General features: G+C 40.9%; 1 protein-coding gene across 1 annotated transcript; it reads left to right on the top strand.

Moving 5' to 3' along the window:
- The first annotated feature begins 5,515 nt into the window (after nucleotides 1–5,515).
- ythdf3 (YTH N6-methyladenosine RNA binding protein F3) lies at nucleotides 5,516–12,087 on the top strand. The gene is made up of 4 exons (XM_061921495.1): nucleotides 5,516–5,944; nucleotides 7,786–7,810; nucleotides 7,979–8,058; nucleotides 10,460–12,087. Exons 1-4 carry the CDS (start codon nucleotides 5,921–5,923, stop codon nucleotides 11,954–11,956), a joined length of 1,626 nt encoding a protein of 541 aa, XP_061777479.1. The 5' UTR covers nucleotides 5,516–5,920; the 3' UTR covers nucleotides 11,957–12,087.
- Nucleotides 12,088–20,858: the final 8,771 nt, after the last annotated feature.

Genomic DNA, 20,858 nt, shown 5'->3' with positions numbered 1-20,858 from the left:
TTTTTTACAGTAACATCCACTTTCAATATAGAGTAATAATACACAAAAAACACAACCACCGTAGATTTTACAGTATAAAAAACTTGCTTGAATTTTTACTTAAATGAATTTTAAAAATGTAACAGTGATTTTTTTGTTACAGTAAAATCCACTTTTAAATATAGAGTAATAATACACAATAGAACAAACAACCGTAGATTTTTCATTATAAAAACTTGCATACATTTTTACCTTAATGGATTTTCAAAATTTTACAGTAACATTTTTTTTACAGTAAAATCCACTTTCAAGATTTTTCATAATAAAAAACTTGCATGAATTTTTACTTCAATGAATTTAAAAAATGTTACAGTAATTTTTCTTTTACAGTAAAATCCACTTTTCAATATAGAGTAATAATACACAATAGAACACAAAAACCGTAAATTTTTCATTATAAAAAACTTGCATGAATTTTTACTTTAATGGATTTTAAAAGTTTTACAATAACATTTTTTTTACAGTAAAATCCACTTTCAAAATGTTTCTTTATAAAAACTTGCATTAATTTTTACTTTAATGAATTTTAAAAAAACTCCTCTCTGAGCTGCAACCTTATCGTGGTAGAGGAGTTTGAGTGTCCCAATGATCCTAGGAGCTATGTTGTCCGGGGGCATAAAGCCCCCTGGTAGGGTCTCCCAAGGCAAACAGGTTCTAGGTGAGGGATCAGACAAAGAGCAGCTCAAAGACCTTTATGAAGAAGAAAAATCATGGACCCAGATTATCCTCGCCCGGACGCGGGTCACCGGGGCTCCCCTCTGGAGCCAGGCCCGGAGGTGGGGCACGATGGCGAGCGCCTGGTGGCCGGGCCTGTTCCCATGGGGCCCGGCCGGGCACAGCCCGAAGAGGCAACGTGGGTCACCCCTCCAATGGGCTCACCACCCATAGCAGGGGCCATAGAGGTCGGGTGCATTGTGAGCTGGGCGGCAGCCGAAGGCAGGGCACTTGGCGGTCCGATCCTCGGCTACAGAAGCTAGCTCTTGGGACGTGGAACGTCACGTCACTGGGGGGGAAAGAGCCTGAGCTAGTGCGCGAAGTCGAGAAATTCCGGCTGGATATAGTCGGACTCACTTCGACGCACAGCAAGGGCTCTGGAACCACTTCTCTCGAGAGGGATTGGACCCTCTTCCACTCTGGCGTTGCCGGCAGTGAGAGGCGACGGGCTGGGGTGGCAATTCTTGTTTCCCCCCGGCTCAAAGCCTGTACGTTGGAGTTCAACCCGGTGGACGAAAGGGTAGCCTCCCTCCGCTTTCGGGTGGGGGGGCGGGTCCTGACTGTTGTTTGTGCTTATGCACCAAACAGCAGTTCAGAGTACCCACCCTTTTTGGGAACACTCGAGGGAGTACTGGAAAGTGCTCCCCCGGGTGATTCCCTTGTCCTACTGGGAGACTTCAACGCTCACGTTGGCAACGACAGTGAAACCTGGAGAGGCGTGATTGGGAAGAATGGCCGCCCGGATCTGAACCCGAGTGGTGTTTTGTTATTGGACTTTTGTGCTCGTCACAGTTTGTCCACGACAAACACCATGTTCAAACATAAGGGTGTCCATATGTGCACTTGGCACCAGGACACCCTAGGCCGCAGTTCCATGATCGACTTTGTAGTTGTGTCATCGGATTTGCGGCCTCATGTTTTGGACACTCGGGTGAAGAGAGGGGCGGAGCTTTCTACCGATCACCACCTGGTGGTGAGTTGGCTGCGATGGTGGGGGAGGATGCCGGACAGACCTGGGAGGCCCAAACGCATTGTGAGGGTCTGCTGGGAACGTCTGGCAGAGTCTCCTGTCAGACAAAGTTTCAATTCCCACCTCCGGAAGAACTTTGAACATGTCACGAGGGAGGTGCTGGACATTGAGTCCGATTGGACCATGTTCCGCACCTCTATTGTCGAGGCGGCAGATCGGAGCTGTGGCCGCAAGGTAGTTGGTGCCTGTTGGGGCGGCAATCCTAAAACCCCTTGGTGGACACCAGCGGTGAGGGATGCCGTCAAGCTGAAGAAGGAGTCCTATCGGGTCCTTTTGGCTCATAGGACTCCGGAGGCAGTGGACAGGTACCGACAGGCCAAGCGGTGTGCAGTTCCAGCGGTCGCGGAGGCAAAAACTCGGACATGGGAGGAGTTCGGGGAAGCCATGGAAAACGACTTCCGGACGGCTTCGAAGCGATTCTGGACCACCGTCCGCCGCCTCAGGAAGGGGAAGCAGTGCACTATCAACACGTGTATGGTGCGGATGGTGTTCTGCTGACCTCAACTGCGGATGTTGTGGATAGGTGGAAGGAATACTTCGAAGACCTCCTCCATTCCACCAACACGTCTTCCTATGAGGAAGCAGTGCCTGGGGAATCTGTGGTGGACTCTCCTATTTCTGGGGCTGAGGTCGCTGAGGTAGTTAAAAAGCTCCTCGGTGGCAAGGCCCCAGGGGTGGACGAGACCCGCCCGGAGTTCCTTAAGGCTCTGGATGCTGTGGGGCTGTCTTGGTTGACAAGACTTTGCAGCATCGCATGGACATCGGGGGCAGTACCTCTGGATTGGCAGACCGGGGTGGTGGTTCCTCTCTTTAAGAAGGGGGACCGGAGGGTGTGTTCCAACTATCGTGGGATCACACTCCTCAGCCTTCCCGGTAAGGTTTATTCAGGTGTACTGGAGAGGAGGCTACGTCTGATAGTCGAACCTCGGATTCAGGAGGAACAGTGTGGTTTTCGTCCTGGTCGTGGAACTGTGGACCAGCTCTATACTCTCGGCAGGGTTCTTGAGGGTGCATGGGAGTTTGCCCAACCAGTCTACATGTGCTTTGTGGACTTGGAGAAGGCATTCGACCGTGTCCCTCGGGAAGTCCTGTGGGGAGTGCTCAGAGAGTATGGGGTATCGGACTGTCTTATTGTGGCGGTCCGTTCCCTGTACGATCAGTGCCAGAGCTTGGTCCACATTGCCGGCAGGAAGTCGAACACATTTCCAGTGAGGGTTGGACTCCGCCAAGGCTGTCCTTTGTCACCGATTCTGTTCATAACTTTTATGGACAGAATTTCTAGGCGCAGTCAAGGCGTTGAGGGGTTCCGGTTTGGTAACCGCAGGATTAGGTCTCTGCTTTTTGCAGATGATGTGGTCCTGATGGCTTCATCTGACCGGGATCTTCAACTCTCGCTGGATCGGTTCGCAGCCGAGTGTGAAGCGACCGGAATGAGAATCAGCACCTCCAAGTCCGAGTCCATGGTTCTCGCCCGGAAAAGTGTGGAGTGCCATCTCCGGGTTGGGGAGGAGACCCTGCCCCAAGTGGAGGAGTTCAAATACCTAGGAGTCTTGTTCACGAGTGAGGGAAGAGTGGATCGTGAGATCGACAGGCGGATCGGTGCGGCGTCTTCAGTAATGCGGACGTTGTACCGATCCGTTGTGGTGAAGAAGGAGCTGAGCCGGAAGGCAAAGCTCTCAATTTACCGGTCGATCTACGTCCCCATCCTCACCTATGGTCATGAGCTTTGGGTCATGACCGAAAGGATAAGATCACGGGTACAAGCGGCCGAAATGAGTTTCCTCCGCCGTGTGGCGGGGCTCTCCCTTAGAGATAGGGTGAGAAGCTCTGCCATCCAGGAGGGACTCAAAGTAAAGCCGCTGCTCCTTCACATCGAGAGGAGCCAGATGAGGTGGTTCGGGCATCTGGTCAGGATGCCACCCGAACGCCTCCCTAGGGAGGTGTTTAGGGCACGTCCAACCGGTAGGAGGCCACGGGGAAGACCCAGGACACGTTGGGAAGACTATGTCTCCCGGCTGGCCTGGGAACGCCTCGGGATCCCCCGGGAAGAGCTAGACGAAGTGGCTGGGGAGAGGGAAGTCTGGGTTTCCCTGCTTAGGCTGTTGCCCCCGCGACCCGACCTCGGATAAGCGGAAGATGATGGATGGATGGATGGATTTTAAAAATTTTACAGTACATTTTTTTTACAGTCAAATCCACTTTCAATACATAGTAATACAGTATAAAACACAACTGTGGATTTTTCATTTAAAAAAAAATTCCATGAATTTTTACTTGAATGATTTTTTTAAACTTTACAGTACATTTTTTTACAGTAAAATCCCCTTTCAAAAAAAAAAAGACAGACACGTTTTATATATATATACACACATTCATATTCATTCTGTATACTTATTATTCACTGCTAAACGCGACCCTCTGAGGGCAACCATAACTGCGATGTGGCCCTCAATGAAAAGGAGTTTGACACTAAGTCCTGATATCTGAACTGTGTCTCCTTTATGGGGTTTCTCTCAGTTTCTGACATATTTTCCTGATATGATACCGATATTGGAGCCTTGGGTATTGTTCAATGAAGATTTGAATCCGATACGGTACTCCAGCTTCCTCCCACCTCCAAAGACATGCACCTGGGGATAGGTTGATTGGCAACACTAAATTGGCCCTAGTGTGTGAATGTTGTCTGTCTATCTGTGTTGGCCCTGCGATGAGGTGGTGACTTGTCCAGGGTGTACCCCGCCTTCCGCCCGATTGTAGCTGAGATAGGCGCTAGCACCCCCCGCCATCCCAAAAGGGAATAAGCGGTAGAAAATGGATGGATGGATGGACGGACATCATCAGCACAAGTCATGGTGTTGATTGATCAAGTGAAATTGCTCAAGAGAACAATAGTAGGAAGTATTAAAAACACTAACCTAATGATAGATTTATGCTTTTGAAGTGGAGTGTTTGTTTTTTGGCGACACCTAGTGGCCACAACGATTCATGAAGCAGTAAACGCAGTAAGTAAAATGATGCGGACACATTTGTTACTGGCCACTTTCTACTGCGCTTCTGCCCCCGGGATTTAGTAATTAAAAGGCAGCTATAATTATTTGATACTGTTTTAGACTGCGATATTGTTCAATGATTATTGGGATTATAGCTTGTTAAAAAAAATAAAATAAAGTAGCAATGATTGTCACACACACACGAGGTGTGGCGAAATTATTCCCTGCATTTGACCCGTCAAATGTATGGGTCAAATATTAGTAGCAAAGTATGGAAAGCTATAATAGTACAAACCCTGTTTCAATATGAGTTGGGAAATTGTGTTAAAGGTAAATAAAAACAAAATACAATGATTTGCAAATCCTTTTCAATCCATATTCAATTGAATGCACTACAAAGACAATATATTTGGTGTTCAAACTCATAAATTGTATTTTTTTTTGCAAATAATAATTTACTTAGAATTTCATGGCTGCAACATGTGCCAACGTAATTGGGAAAGGGCATGTTCACCACTGTGTTACATCACCTTTTCTTTTAACAAAACTCAATAAACGTTTGGGAACTGAGGAAACTAATTGCAAAATTTGCAAAAATGCTAACAAACAAATACAAATAGTTTTAAATGTCCACTTGTTTGTTATTTAACCACATTAGAAGTGTGTCAAAAAAAAAGAGGCCGAAGATAAAATAAATAATATTATGTAAAATGGCTGCGGTCCTCCAGCGGGGGCCTGGTGTGTGTGTGGCCGTCATGTGAGGTGTCAGAGTGGAACAGGACTCCCAGCGTCACTGGCGGAAGGTCACCGGGCGGAGGAACCGAGCGGAAGCGGGATTCGAAGCCTGTCCGCCATTGTGGAACATGGCACGGCATATTCCCGTAAAACCCGCGTCACTTTCCCTCTGACTGGCTCGCCCACATCCCCTCCGCAGGCGACATTCGTAGAAAAGAGGCCATTTTTTATTTTTTTTTGCCTAGGAAAAAAAAAAAAAAAAGGCGTCGTCGTGTGTTTTCCGCGAACCGTCGTGCGCGGAGGGATCTAGCCGGAGCGCAGCGGCTGAGAGCAGCGCGCGAGACCGAGGGAGAGGACGCCGCGCTCGGACAGCGTGCTGAGCAGCCCCCCTCCTCCTCCGGCTTCCTGGAGGATGTCTGCCACCACCGTGGAGCAGGTTAGTTAGTGCCACGTTAGCTTAGCATGACGGGGGGTAAATGGCGGGCCGCTCGCTGGTTGGGAAAGTTTGGTCGACAGCAGTTTGATCCTGGTGGGGATGTCACATCAAACCAGCTTTGATAAGCCACAGCGGCTAGCATTCTGGACGCAGGCCGAGCCCAACGCACTATACGCCGGGCGGACGCGGTCGGCGATGCGGCACCTTTTTTTTTTTTTTTAATTATTATTATTATTTTTTTTCATTTTCTTTTATATGTATATGTATATATATATATGTGTGTGTGTGTGTGTGTGTATACAATATATATTATTGTATGTGAATGTTGCACATTACAAATAAACATTTGTAATGTGCAATATTCACATACAATCAAGAAATAAAAATTATCAAAACAAGTACAGAAACAGTACAAAACAGTACCAGGGGGTTGTAAACTCAAAGTAACAAATAGAATGCAAAATATACCGTATTTCCTTGAACTGCCAGCGGGGCGCTAATTAATTTAAAACCTCTTCTCACTCCTGCGCTTACCAAAGGCATGCGGTACAAGTAAGGATGCGCTTATTATTTTAAAACCTCTTCTCACTCCGGCGCTTACCAACGGCATGCGGTAAAATTAAGCATGCGCTTATTATTTTAAATAAATGGGTTGTACTTGTATAGCGCTTTTCTACCTTCAAGGTACTCAAAGCGCTTTGACACTACTTCCACATTTACCCATTCACACACACATTCACACACTGATTGAGGGAGCTGCCATGCAAGGCGCCAACCAGCACCCATCATGAGCAAGGGTGAAGTGTCTTGCTCAGGACACAACGGACGTGACGAGGTTGGTACTAGGTGGGAATTGAACCAGGGACCCTCGGGTTGCGCACGGCCACTGCGCCACGCCGTCCCTATAAAACCTTTTTTCACTCTGGCACTTACCAAAGGCATGCAGTAAAAATTTGAGTGTGATGTAAGTTTGGACCGTAAATCCTACTAAATAGCTCTTAAACTTCTTCCCTTTATGCGATTTCAAATTACAGGTATTGAAATCAGCCTCCTCCATTTTGAAAAGGATGACAGGGGAAGTGTTTTGTGACGTCACGAGTTTGACCAGGCGGTAATACTAAGCATGCGCTAATTATTTTTCGAAGCGAGTTTGACCCGGCAGTGGGGAAAAAAAGTATTTATTCAGCCATCGATTGTGCAAGTTCTCCCACTTAAAATGATGACAGAGGTCTGTGATTTTCATCATAGGTACACTTCAACTGTGAGAGACAGAAGGTGAAAAAAAAATCCAGGAATGCCCATTGTAGGAATTTTAAAGAATTTATTTGTAAATTATGGTGGAAAATAAGTATTTGGTAAACCATTCAAAGCTCTCACTGATGGAAGGAGGTTTTGGCTCAAAATCTCACGATACATGGCCCCGTTCATTCTTTCCTTAACACGGATCAATCGTCCTGTCCCCTTAGCAGAAAAACAGCCCCGAAGCATGCTGTTTCCACCCCCATGCTTCACAGTAGGTGTGGTGTTCTTGGGATGCAACTCAGTATTCTTCTTCCTCCAAACACGACAAGTTGAGTTTATACCAAAAAGGATACATGGATGATACAGCAGAGGATTGGGAGAATGTCATGTGGTCAGATGAAAGCCAAAATATAACTTTTGTGTATAAACTCAACTCGTCAACACAGCGTCATAGTTTTCACAGCTTTTTGGACGATACGGCACCTTTACCGGCTGACATCCGGTCAATAAGCGCATGCAAGCTGCAGCTTCTTGCCAATGTTTACCCACAAGACCATGCAATATGTGCTAATGTCAGTATCCATTCTCCTATTTTGCAGAGACCTAAAGGACAGGGAAATAAAGGTAAGCTTTGCTTGAAATAATTAACATGTAGCTCAGGTTCTCCCCTGCCACACAGCACCTTTCCCCCCCCAGCCTCCACTCCTGCATGCTTATTGGGCACATATGAAATATTTATGTTTGTATTACTCCACCTGCCATGATTTAACATTCTGTGTTCTTTCCACCCAGTGCAAAACGGATCAATGCATCAGAAGGATGGAGTGAATGATGATGACTTTGAGCCTTACATAAGCAGCCAGACAAATCAGGTAATACGCTTCATGACGACGCATGTTTTCTACGGTCTGTCCTGGCAGGGATGGGCGATATCGCTTAAAACAGTGATTTTCAACCACTGTGCACACCAGGCAACGTGAGATATTGCCTGGTGTGCCGTGGGAAATTATGCAAGTTCACTTAACTGCTCCAAAAAATATATTTTTCGCAAATCAATAATTATAATCTGCAAATAACGTGCCGCTGCGTAGAGCTCGGCAGGGTAAGCTTGTAATACTCCATATCAGTAGGGGACAACAGGTAGTTAAAGGCCTACTGAAATGAGATTTTCTTATTTAAACGGGGATAGCAGGTCCATTCTATGTGTCATACTTGATCATTTCGCCATATTGCCATATTTTTGCTGAAAGGATTTAGTAGAGAACATCGACGATAAAGTTGGCAACTTTTGGTCGCTAATAAAAAAGCCTTGCCTGTACCGGAAGTAGCAGACGATGTGCGCGTGATGTCACGGGTTGTAGGGCTCCTCACATTGTTTACAATCATAGCCTCCAGCAGAAAGAGCTATTCGTACTGAGAAAGCGACAATTACCCCATTAATTTGAGCGAGGAAGAAGGATTCGTGGATGAGGAAAGTTAGAGTGAGGCACAAAAAAAAAAAAAAGGCGATGGCTCCGGCAGTGTGAGCGTTTCAGATGTAATTAGACACGTTTACTCGGATAATTCTGGAAGATCCCTTATCTGCTTATTGTTTTAATAGTGTTTTAGTGAGATTTTAAAGTCATACCTGAAAGTCGGAGGGCTGCGGTGGACGCCAGTGTCTTTGAGAGAAGCCGAGGAACGAAGATCACAGCTGTCTTTTTGAGCTGCAGGAGGAGGTCCCATAATCCACTGAAGTCTCCGGTAAGAGCTGACTTAATATCACAATTTTCCCATCCAAAAACTTGGTGGTGGACGTAGAGAAACATGTTCGCTTGACCGCTCTGTGTTAAAGCTTCACAACAAACAAAGAAACACCGGCTGTGTTTCGGCGCAAAAGGCAGCTGCAATCCACCGCTTTCCACCAACAGCATTCTTCTTTATAATCTCCATTATTAATTGAGCGAATTGCAAAAGATTCAGCAACACAGAAGTCCAAAATACCGTGTAATTATGCGATGAAAAGAGACGACTTTTAGCTGTAAGTGGTGCTGGGCTAATATGTCCGCTACAACCGGTGACGTCACAAACTTGCGTCATCATACCGCGACGTTTTCAACAAGAACATCCGGGCGGAAATTTAAAATTGCAATTTAGTAAACTAAAAAGGCTGTATTGGCATGTGTAGTGAATTATATTTACATAGCGCTTTTTCTCTAGTGACTCAAAGCGCTTTACATAGTGAAACCCAATATCTATTTTTTTTTTACATTTCAACCAGTGTGGGTGGCACTGGGAGCAGGTGGGTAGAGTGTCTTGCCCAAGGACACAATGGCAGTGACTAGGATGGCGGAAGCGGGATTCGAACCTGCAACCCTCAAGTTGCTGGCATGGCCGCTCTATCAACCGAGCTATACCACCGCCATACTATACTACCAACGTTAATATTTCATCATTGAAGTGAAGTGAATTATATTTATATAGCGCTTTTCTCTAGTGACTCAAAGCACTTTACATAGTGAAACCCAATATCCAAGTTACATTTAAACCAGTGTGGGTGGCACTGGGAGCAGGTGGGTCAAGTGTCTTGCTCAAGGACACAACGGCATTGACTAGGATGGCGGAAGCGGGAATCGAACCTGCAACCCTCAAGTTGCTGGCACGGCCACTCTACCAACCGAGCTAAACCGCCCCATTGATATATAAACTATCAGACTGTGTGGTCGGTAGTAGTGGCTTTCAGTAGGCTTTTAATAGACTTACCAAGGTGTACCCCGCCTACCGCGCAAACCTACACAGTGGCTTAGTGGTTAGAGTGTCCGCCCTGAGATCGGTAGGTCGTGAGTTCAAACCCCGGCCGAGTCACACCAAAGACTATACAAAAATGGGACCCGTTACCTCCCTGTTTGGCACTCAGCATTAAGGGTTGGAATTGGGGGTTAAATCACCATAAATGATTCCCGGGCGCGGCCACTGTTGCTGCCCACTGCTCCCCTCACCTCCCAGGGGGTGATCAAGGGTGATGGGTCAAATGCAGAGAATCATTTTGCCACATCTAGTGTGTGTGTGTGACAATCAATGGTACTTTAACTTTTTTTTTACTTTTAAATGCAGCTGAGATAGGGACAAGTGGTAGAAAATGGATGGATGGATACGAATAAAATGAGCAAAAGTGTTAGCTTGTCAACGTTAGCCTACTTCTAGGATGGCGCCTCGTAAAGAAGAAAAAGGCAGTGCATGATATTAGTAAAGACATGACAAACGTGCTAAGTGATGTTTGTCTTGACCCCACAGAGTACCAACTACCCACCCATGTCCGACCCCTACATGCCCAGCTACTACACCCCGTCTATCGGCTTCCCTTACTCCCTGGGGGAGGCTGCCTGGTCCACGGCCGGGGACGCGGCCACCATGCCCTACCTCGCCACCTACGGACAGATGAGCAACGGCGAGCCGCACTTCATCCCCGACGGCGTCTTCAACCAGGCCGGCGCGCTGGGGAGCACCCCGCCCTTCCTGGGCCAGCACGGCTTCAACTTCTTCCCCGGCAACGCGGACTTCTCCACCTGGGGCACCAGCGTGTCCCAGGGCCAGTCCACGCAGAGCTCGGTCTACAGCAACAGCTACGGCTACGCGCCCAGCTCGCTGGGGCGGGCCATCGCCGACGGGCAGGCGGGCTTCGGCGGCGGCGGCGACGGCCAGCACGGCAAGGGGCCTGTGCCGAGCGGCATGGAGCAGGGGATGGCGGGCCTGAAACTGGGCGCCGACGTGGCCGTCACCAAGACGGTGGGCTCGCCTCTGGGAATGAGCAATAATCTTCCGCCTTCAGCCATCAAGCCCTCCTCCTGGGCCGCCGTCGCCAAGAAGCCGGCCAAGCCGTCAATTAAAACCAAGCCCAAAGCCAACATGGGGATGGCATGCGGCGCCATTCCGCCGCCCCCTATAAAGCACAACCTGAACATTGGCACCTGGGACGACAAGGGCTCTCTGAACAAGCCTCCCTTGGCTCAGACGCTGATGCACACGCCGCCGCTCCTGGCTCCGCCCCCGGCCTTACTGCAGACCCCCTTGACCCAGCCCTTCCACCTCCAGTCCCTGCACCTCCCCGGTCCACCGCCTCCCAGCCGCTGGGTGGCGCCAAGGAACCGCGGCGACTGCTTCGGCCCGAGCGCGGCGCCGTGCTCCGGCGAGGCGCACCCGGCGCTGGAGAAGCTGCGCGCCCTCAACAACTACAACCCCAGGGAGTTCGACTGGAGCTTGAAAAACGGCCGCGTCTTCATCATCAAGAGCTACTCTGAGGACGACATCCACCGCTCCATCAAGTACTCCATCTGGTGCAGCACGGAGCACGGCAACAAGCGTCTGGACGCCGCCTACCGCTCGCTGGGCGGCAAGGGCCCGCTCTACCTGCTCTTCAGCGTCAACGGCAGCGGGCACTTCTGCGGCGTGGCCGAGATGCGCTCGCCGGTGGACTACGAGGCCCACGCCGGCGTCTGGTCGCAGGACAAGTGGAAGGGCAAGTTCGAGGTGAGGTGGGCCTTCGTCAAGGACGTGCCCAACAACCAGCTGCGGCACGTGCGGCTGGAGAACAACGACAACAAGCCCGTCACCAACTCGCGCGACACGCAGGAAGTGCCGCTGGAGAAGGCCAAGCAGGTGCTGAAGATCATCGCCGCCTACAAGCACAGCACCTCCATCTTTGACGACTTTGCACATTACGAGCGGCGCCAGGAGGAGGAGGAGGCCCTGAGGAAGGTGAGGTGGACGCACAAGCCGCTAGGGCTGCCCTAGGTCCTCCGCTCGTGGGCCCGCTCCCTTCCGACAAATAGCGCAATTTCTTGGCCACGCTCTTCAACGCTCGCCGTGGCGCCGTTTTTGTAACCGGGAAGCAACGTGAATAAAAATGTGTAACAGTCAAGTTACCATGGACTGTTTTTATTTAATCACTTTACTGTTTATCAGCCTATCACACTCCTTTACATTGAGGGCCACATCGCACTTGGGTTGGACCCCTCATGTACATTTTTTTACGTACAATGTAAAAACATATCTTGATTGTACGGTAAAATTTTACTGTAAATTCATGGGTTTTTTACCATATTACTGTAAATGGAAAAACAGTACTGTTTGGTTTTTTTTACAGGAAAAACTCTACCTAGTGGCCCAATTAATTTTTTTGTTTATTAGAATTTTTTTTTTACCGTAATAAAAAAAATCGATTTTACGGTGTGTTCCTGTAAATGGGAAAAGTAGTACTGCTGTTTTTTACAGTAAAAACTGTCAGCTCAGTTGCCCAATTTTTGATGTCTGTTACTGTAAATAAAAACAATTTTACCATAAAAATCTGCCAACTGAAAATAAGAAAAAAAAACTGGTCTAGTGTATTATTGTAAATGGGAAAACAGTACTGCTGTTTTTTACAGTAAAAACTGTCAGGTCAGTTGCCCAATTTTTGATGTTTGTTACTGTAAATAACAATTTTTTTACTGTAAAAATTTGCCAACTGAACTGACAGTTTTTTTACTGTAAAAAAAACCCCTGTAGATTTTACTGTAAAATTCATGTTTTTTTAGCATATCACTGTAAATGGAAAAACAGTACTGCAGTTTTTCTTACAGTAAAAACTGTCAGCCTAGTTGCTCATTTTTTTTATTTTTGTTTATTAAAAATATTTTTTTACCGTAGTAAAAAAAAATCGATTTTACGGTGTGTTACTGTAAATGGGAAAACAGTACAGCTGTTTTTTTACAGTAAAAACTGTCAGCTCAGTTGCCCAATTTTTTTTTCCGTCACTGTAAATAGAAAAAATCACCATAAAAATCTCCCAACTGAGCTGACAGTTATTTTTACCTTAAGAAAAAACTACATTTTACAGTGCATTACTGTAAATAGAAAAACGGTACCCCAGTTTTTTTTTACAGTAAAAACTGTCGACTCAGTTGGCAGCAATTAACTCTGGAATTAATGTTTTTTGTTACCATAAGAAAAAAAAACTGGTTTAGTGTATTATTGTAAATGGGAAAACAGTACTGCTGTTTTTACAGTACAAACTGTCAGCTCAGTTGCCCAATTTTTGATGTCTGTTACTGTAAATAAAAACAATTTTACCATAAAAATCTGCCAACTGAACTGACATTTTTTTACTGTAAAAACAACTGTAGATATTACTGTAAAATTCATGTTTTTTTTTAGCATATTACTGTAAATGGAAAAACAGTACTGTCAGCCTAGTTGCCCATTTTTTTTTATTTTTGTTTATTAAAAATGTTTTTTTACCGTAGTAAAAAAAATCGATTTTACGGTGTGTTACTGTAAATGGGAAAACAGTACAGCTGTTTTTTTATAGTAAAAACTGTCAGCTCAGTTGCCCAATTTTTTTCCCGTCACTGTAAATAGAAAAAAAATCACCATAAAAATCTCCCAACTGAGCTGACAGTTACCTTAAGAAAAAACTACATTTTACAGTGCATTACTGTAAATAGAAAAACGGTACCCCAGTTTTTTACAGTAAAAACTGTCAGCTCAGTTGGCAGCAATTAACTCTGGAATTGATGTTTTTTGTTACTATAAGAAAAAAAACTAGTTTACTGTATTACTGTAAATGGGAAAACAGTACTGCTGTTTTTACAGTACAAACTGTCAGCTCAGTTGCCCAATTTTTGATGTCTGTTACTGTAAATAAAAACAATTTTACCATAAAAATCTGCCAACTGAACTGACATTTTTTTACTGTAAAAACAACTGTAGATATTACTGTAAAATTCATGTTTTTTTTTAGCATATTACTGTAAATGGAAAAACAGTACTGTCAGCCTAGTTGCCCATTTTTTTTTATTTTTGTTTATTAAAAATGTTTTTTTACCGTAGTAAAAAAAATCGATTTTACGGTGTGTTACTGTAAATGGGAAAACAGTACAGCTGTTTTTTTATAGTAAAAACTGTCAGCTCAGTTGCCCAATTTTTTTCCCGTCACTGTAAATAGAAAAAAAATCACCATAAAAATCTCCCAACTGAGCTGACAGTTACCTTAAGAAAAAACTACATTTTACAGTGCATTACTGTAAATAGAAAAACGGTACCCCAGTTTTTTACAGTAAAAACTGTCAGCTCAGTTGGCAGCAATTAACTCTGGAATTGATGTTTTTTGTTACTATAAGAAAAAAAACTAGTTTACTGTATTACTGTAAATGGGAAAACAGTACTGCTGTTTTTACAGTACAAACTGTCAGCTCAGTTGCCCAATTTTTGATGTCTGTTACTGTAAATAAAAACAATTTTACCATAAAAATCTGCCAACTGAACTGACATTTTTTTACTGTAAAAACAACTGTAGATATTACTGTAAAATTCATGTTTTTTTAGCATATTACTGTAAATGGAAAAACAGTACTGTCAGCCTAGTTGCCCAATTTTTTTATTTTTTGTTTATTAAAAAAGTTTTTTTTACCGTAGTAAAAAAAAAATCAATTTTACGGTGTGTTACTGTAAATGGGAAAACAGTACAGCTGTTTTTTTTACAGTAAAAACTGTCAGCTCAGTTGCCCAATTTTTTTTCCGTCACTGTAAATAGAAAAAATCACCATAAAAATCTCCCAACTGAGCTGACAGTTACCTTAAGAAAAAAATACATTTTGCAGTGCATTACTGTAAATACAAAAACGGTACCCCAGTTTTTTTACAGTAAAAACTGTCAGCTCAGTTGGCAGCAATTAACTCTGGAATTAATGTTTTTTGTTACCATAAGAAAAAAAACTAGTTTAGTGTATTACTGTAAATGGGAAAACAGTACTGCTGTTTTTACAGTACAAACTGTCAGCTCAGTTGCCCAATTTTTGATGTTTGTTACTGTAAATAAAAACATTTTTTTTACTGTAAAAATCTGCCAACTGAACTGACAGTTTTTTACTGTAAAAACTGTAGATTTTACTGTAAAATTCATGTTTTTTAAGCATATTACTGTAAATGGAAAAACAGTACTGCAGGTTTTTTTTACAGTAAAAACTGTCAGCCTAGTTGCCCAATTTTTTTTATTTTTGTTTATTAAATAAGTTTTTTTACCGTGGTAAAAAAAATAATCGATTTTACGGTGTGTTACTGTAAATGGGAAACCAGTACACCTGTTTTTTACAGTAAAAACTGTCAGCTCAGTTGCCCAATTTTTTTTCCCGTCACTGTAAATAGAAAAAATCACCATAAAAATCTCCCAACTGAGCTGACAGTTATTTTTACCTTAAGAAAAAACTACATTTTACAGTGCATTACTGTAAATAGAAAAACGGTACCCCAGTTTTTTTACAGTAAAAACTGTCAGCTCAGTTGGCAGCAATTAACTCTGGAATTGATGTTTTTTGTTACTATAAGAAAAAAAACTAGTTTACTGTATTACTGTAAATGGGAAAACAGTACTGCTGTTTTTACAGTACAAACTGTCAGCTCAGTTGCCCAATTTTTGATGTCTGTTACTGTAAATAAAAACAATTTTACCATAAAAATCTGCCAACTGAACTGACATTTTTTTACTGTAAAAACAACTGTAGATATTACTGTAAAATTCATGTTTTTTTAGCATATTACTGTAAATGGAAAAACAGTACTGTCAGCCTAGTTGCCCAATTTTTTTATTTTTTGTTTATTAAAAAAGTTTTTTTTACCGTAGTAAAAAAAAAATCAATTTTACGGTGTGTTACTGTAAATGGGAAAACAGTACAGCTGTTTTTTTTACAGTAAAAACTGTCAGCTCAGTTGCCCAATTTTTTTTCCGTCACTGTAAATAGAAAAAATCACCATAAAAATCTCCCAACTGAGCTGACAGTTACCTTAAGAAAAAAATACATTTTGCAGTGCATTACTGTAAATACAAAAACGGTACCCCAGTTTTTTTACAGTAAAAACTGTCAGCTCAGTTGGCAGCAATTAACTCTGGAATTAATGTTTTTTGTTACCATAAGAAAAAACAACTAGTTTAGTGTATTACTGTAAATGGGAAAACAGTACTGCTGTTTTTACAGTACAAACTGTCAGCTCAGTTGCCCAATTTTTGATGTTTGTTACTGTAAATAAAAACATTTTTTTTACTGTAAAAATCTGCCAACTGAACTGACAGTTTTTTACTGTAAAAACTGTAGATTTTACTGTAAAATTCATGTTTTTTAAGCATATTACTGTAAATGGAAAAACAGTACTGCAGGTTTTTTTTACAGTAAAAACTGTCAGCCTAGTTGCCCAATTTTTTTTATTTTTGTTTATTAAATAAGTTTTTTTACCGTGGTAAAAAAAATAATCGATTTTACGGTGTGTTACTGTAAATGGGAAACCAGTACACCTGTTTTTTACAGTAAAAACTGTCAGCTCAGTTGCCCAATTTTTTTTCCCGTCACTGTAAATAGAAAAAATCACCATAAAAAATCTCCCAACTGAGCTGACAGTTATTTTTACCTTAAGAAAAAACTACATTTTACAGTGCATTACTGTAAATAGAAAAACGGTACCCCAGTTTTTTTACAGTAAAAACTGTCAGCTCAGTTGGCAGCAATTAACTCTGGAATTGATGTTTTTTGTTACTATAAGAAAAAAAACTAGTTTACTGTATTACTGTAAATGGGAAAACAGTACTGCTGTTTTTACAGTACAAACTGTCAGCTCAGTTGCCCAATTTTTGATGTCTGTTACTGTAAATAAAAACAATTTTACCATAAAAATCTGCCAACTGAACTGACATTTTTTTACTGTAAAAACAACTGTAGATATTACTGTAAAATTCATGTTTTTTTAGCATATTACTGTAAATGGAAAAACAGTACTGTCAGCCTAGTTGCCCAATTTTTTTATTTTTTGTTTATTAAAAAAGTTTTTTTTTACCGTAGTAAAAAAAAAATCAATTTTACGGTGTGTTACTGTAAATGGGAAAACAGTACAGCTGTTTTTTTTACAGTAAAAACTGTCAGCTCAGTTGCCCAATTTTTTTTCCGTCACTGTAAATAGAAAAAATCACCATAAAAATCTCCCAACTGAGCTGACAGTTACCTTAAGAAAAAAATACATTTTGCAGTGCATTACTGTAAATACAAAAACGGTACCCCAGTTTTTTTACAGTAAAAACTGTCAGCTCAGTTGGCAGCAATTAACTCTGGAATTAATGTTTTTTGTTACCATAAGAAAAAACAACTAGTTTAGTGTATTACTGTAAATGGGAAAACAGTACTGCTGTTTTTACAGTACAAACTGTCAGCTCAGTTGCCCAATTTTTGATGTTTGTTACTGTAAATAAAAACATTTTTTTTACTGTAAAAATCTGCCAACTGAACTGACAGTTTTTTACTGTAAAAACTGTAGATTTTACTGTAAAATTCATGTTTTTTAAGCATATTACTGTAAATGGAAAAACAGTACTGCAGGTTTTTTTTACAGTAAAAACTGTCAGCCTAGTTGCCCAATTTTTTTTATTTTTGTTTATTAAATAAGTTTTTTTACCGTGGTAAAAAAAATAATCGATTTTACGGTGTGTTACTGTAAATGGGAAACCAGTACACCTGTTTTTTACAGTAAAAACTGTCAGCTCAGTTGCCCATTTTTTTTTCCCGTCACTGTAAATAGAAAAAATCACCATAAAAATCTCCCAACTGAGCTGACAGTTATTTTTACCTTAAGAAAAAACTACATTTTACAGTGCATTACTGTAAATAGAAAAACGGTACCCCAGTTTTTTTACAGTAAAAACTGTCAGCTCAGTTGGCAGCAATTAACTCTGGAATTGATGTTTTTTGTTACTATAAGAAAAAAAACTAGTTTACTGTATTACTGTAAATGGGAAAACAGTACTGCTGTTTTTACAGTACAAACTGTCAGCTCAGTTGCCCAATTTTTGATGTCTGTTACTGTAAATAAAAACAATTTTACCATAAAAATCTGCCAACTGAACTGACATTTTTTTACTGTAAAAACAACTGTAGATATTACTGTAAAATTCATGTTTTTTTAGCATATTACTGTAAATGGAAAAACAGTACTGTCAGCCTAGTTGCCCATTTTTTTTTATTTTTGTTTATTAAAAATGTTTTTTTACCGTAGTAAAAAAAAAATCGATTTTACGGTGTGTTACTGTAAATGGGAAAACAGTACAGCTGTTTTTTTACAGTAAAAACTGTCAGCTCAGTTGCCCAATTTTTTTTTCCGTCACTGTAAATAGAAAAAATCACCATAAAAATCTCCCAACTGAGCTGACAGTTACCTTAAGAAAAAAATACATTTTGCAGTGCATTACTGTAAATACAAAAACGGTACCCCAGTTTTTTACAGTAAAAACTGTCAGCTCAGTTGGCAGCAATTAACTCTGGAATTAATGTTTTTTGTTACCATAAGAAAAAACAACTAGTTTAGTGTATTACTGTAAATGGGAAAACAGTACTGCTGTTTTTACAGTACAAACTGTCAGCTCAGTTGCCCAATTTTTGATGTTTGTTACTGTAAATAAAAACATTTTTTTTACTGTAAAAATCTGCCAACTGAACTGACAGTTTTTTACTGTAAAAACAACTGTAGATTTTACAGTAACATTTTACTCTAAAATATTTTTTTAGCATATTACTGTAAATGGAAAAACAGTACTGCAGTTTTTTTTTATTTTTGTTTATTAGAAAACATGTTTTTTTCCGTAAGAAAAAAAACTTGATTTTACAGTGTGTTACTGTATATGGGAAAACAGTACGGCTGTTTTTGTTTTTTACAGTAAAAACTGTCAGCTCAGTTGCCCAATTTTTTATGTTTGTTACTGTAAATATCTGCCAACTGAACTGACAGTTTTTTACGGTAAAAACAAATGTAGATTTTACGGTAAAATTTTACTGTAAATTCATGTTTTTTTTAGCATATTACTGTAAATGGAAAAACAGTACTGCGTTTTTTTTTACAGGAAAAACTCACCCTAGTTGCCCAATTTTTTTTTATTTTTGTTTATTAGAAAAGTTTTTTTACCGTAATAATAAAAAAAAAATTTACGGTGTGTTGACAGTTTTTACTGTAAAAACAACTGTAGATTTTAAGGTAAAATGTCACTGTAAATTCTTGTTTTTTTTAGCATATCACTGTAAATGGGAAAACAGAACTGCTGTTTGTTTTACAGTAAAAACTCAGCCTCAGTTGCTCAATTTTTTAATTTTTATTAGAAAAGGTTTTTTTTACCGTAAGAAAAAAAACTAGATTTTACAGTGTGTTACTGTATATGGGAAAACAGTACCGCTGTTTTTTTTTACAGTAAAAACTGTCAACTCAGTTGCCCAATTTTTGATGTTTGTTACTGTAAATAAAAACAATCTTTTTTTACCGTAAAAATCTGCCAAATGAACTGACAGATTTTTACTGTAAAAACAACTGTTGATTTTACAGTAACATTTTACTTTAAAATATGTTTTTTAGCATATTACTGTAAATGGAAAAACAGTACTGCAGTTGTTTTTACAGTAAAAACTGTCAGCTCAGTTGCCAATTTTTTAAATTTTTGTTTATCATTGAAAATAGAACACTTTTTTACCTTAAGAAAAAAAAAAGATTTTTACAGTGTATTACTGTAAATGGGAAACCGTACCGGTGTTTTTTTTTACAGTAAAACTGTCAGCCTAGATACCCAATTTTTTTATTTGTCACAGTAAAGAAAAAACTGTTTTTACTGTAACAAAAAACTAAATTTTACAGTGTGTTACTGTAAATGGGAAAACAGTACCGCTGTTTTTACAGTAAAAACTGTCAGCTCAGTTGGCCAATTTTTTTTATTTTTGTTTGTCACTGTAAATAGAAAACAGTTTTTTACCGTAAAAATCTCCCAACTGAGCTGACAGTTAATGTTACCTTAAGGAAAAACTACATTTTACAGTGCATTACTGTAAATGAAAAAACGGTACCACAGTTTTTTACAGTAAAAATTGCCAGCTCAGTTGGCAACAATTTACTCTGAGATTGACTTTTCTTTGTTACTGTAAATAGAAAACTGCTTTTTTTCATGGTAAAATCCTGCCAACAGAGCTGACAGTTTTTACTGTAAAACTGTAGTTTTCACTGCGTTTTACTGTAAATGACAAAACAGTACTGTAAATAAACTTTTTTTTTTACAGTACAATGCAAAAAGAAAAACTAATCTGTAGATTTTATGGTAAAAAAAAAACTGGCAGTTCAATCGCACTAATTTTACCGTAAAGTTTACAGTGGTTTTTACAGCGTATTACTGTAAATGGAAAAACAGTAACGCTGGTCAGCACAGTTGCCCAAGTCTTTATTTTTATTGTTACTGTAAATATAAAACTTTTTTCCCGGTAAATATCTGTCAACTGAGCTGACAGTTTTTTTAACCATAAAAACTGTCAATCTTACAGCATATTACTGTGAATGGAAAAAAAAAAATCCCGGTAAAAAAAACTGCCAGGTTATTTGGCAGAATTTTACTCGCAAATGTACTTTTTTCTTTTAATGTAAATAAAAAGCTGCTTAATGGTAAAATTTTAACAGCGCAGATGTTACTTTTTTCCCGTAAGAGCAACTGTAGATTTTACAGCGTGTTACTGTAAATGGCAAAACAGTACCACAGTTGCCAGAATTTAACTGTAAAATGTATAGTGGGTTTTTTTTGTTACTGAAAATAAACAACTTTTTTACGGTAAAATTCTGCCAACTGAGCTGACAGTTTTTTATCGTAAAATCTGTAGAT

This window comes from Nerophis ophidion, linkage group LG15, assembly GCF_033978795.1.
Source record: "Nerophis ophidion isolate RoL-2023_Sa linkage group LG15, RoL_Noph_v1.0, whole genome shotgun sequence".
Taxonomy (NCBI): Eukaryota; Metazoa; Chordata; class Actinopteri; order Syngnathiformes; family Syngnathidae; genus Nerophis; species Nerophis ophidion.
This window is presented reverse-complemented; position numbering and strand designations above follow the sequence as displayed.

Bases quoted from the DNA above. Each gene is read 5' to 3' on its own strand.
- ythdf3 (XM_061921495.1), top strand. From the start codon at position 5,921: ATGTCTGCCACCACCGTGGAGCAG. The intron at 5,945-7,785 runs GTTAGTTAGTGC...CCTATTTTGCAG, and splicing joins CTGCCACCACCGTGGAGCAG to AGACCTAAAGGACAGGGAAA. The intron at 8,059-10,459 runs GTAATACGCTTC...TTGACCCCACAG, and splicing joins TAAGCAGCCAGACAAATCAG to AGTACCAACTACCCACCCAT.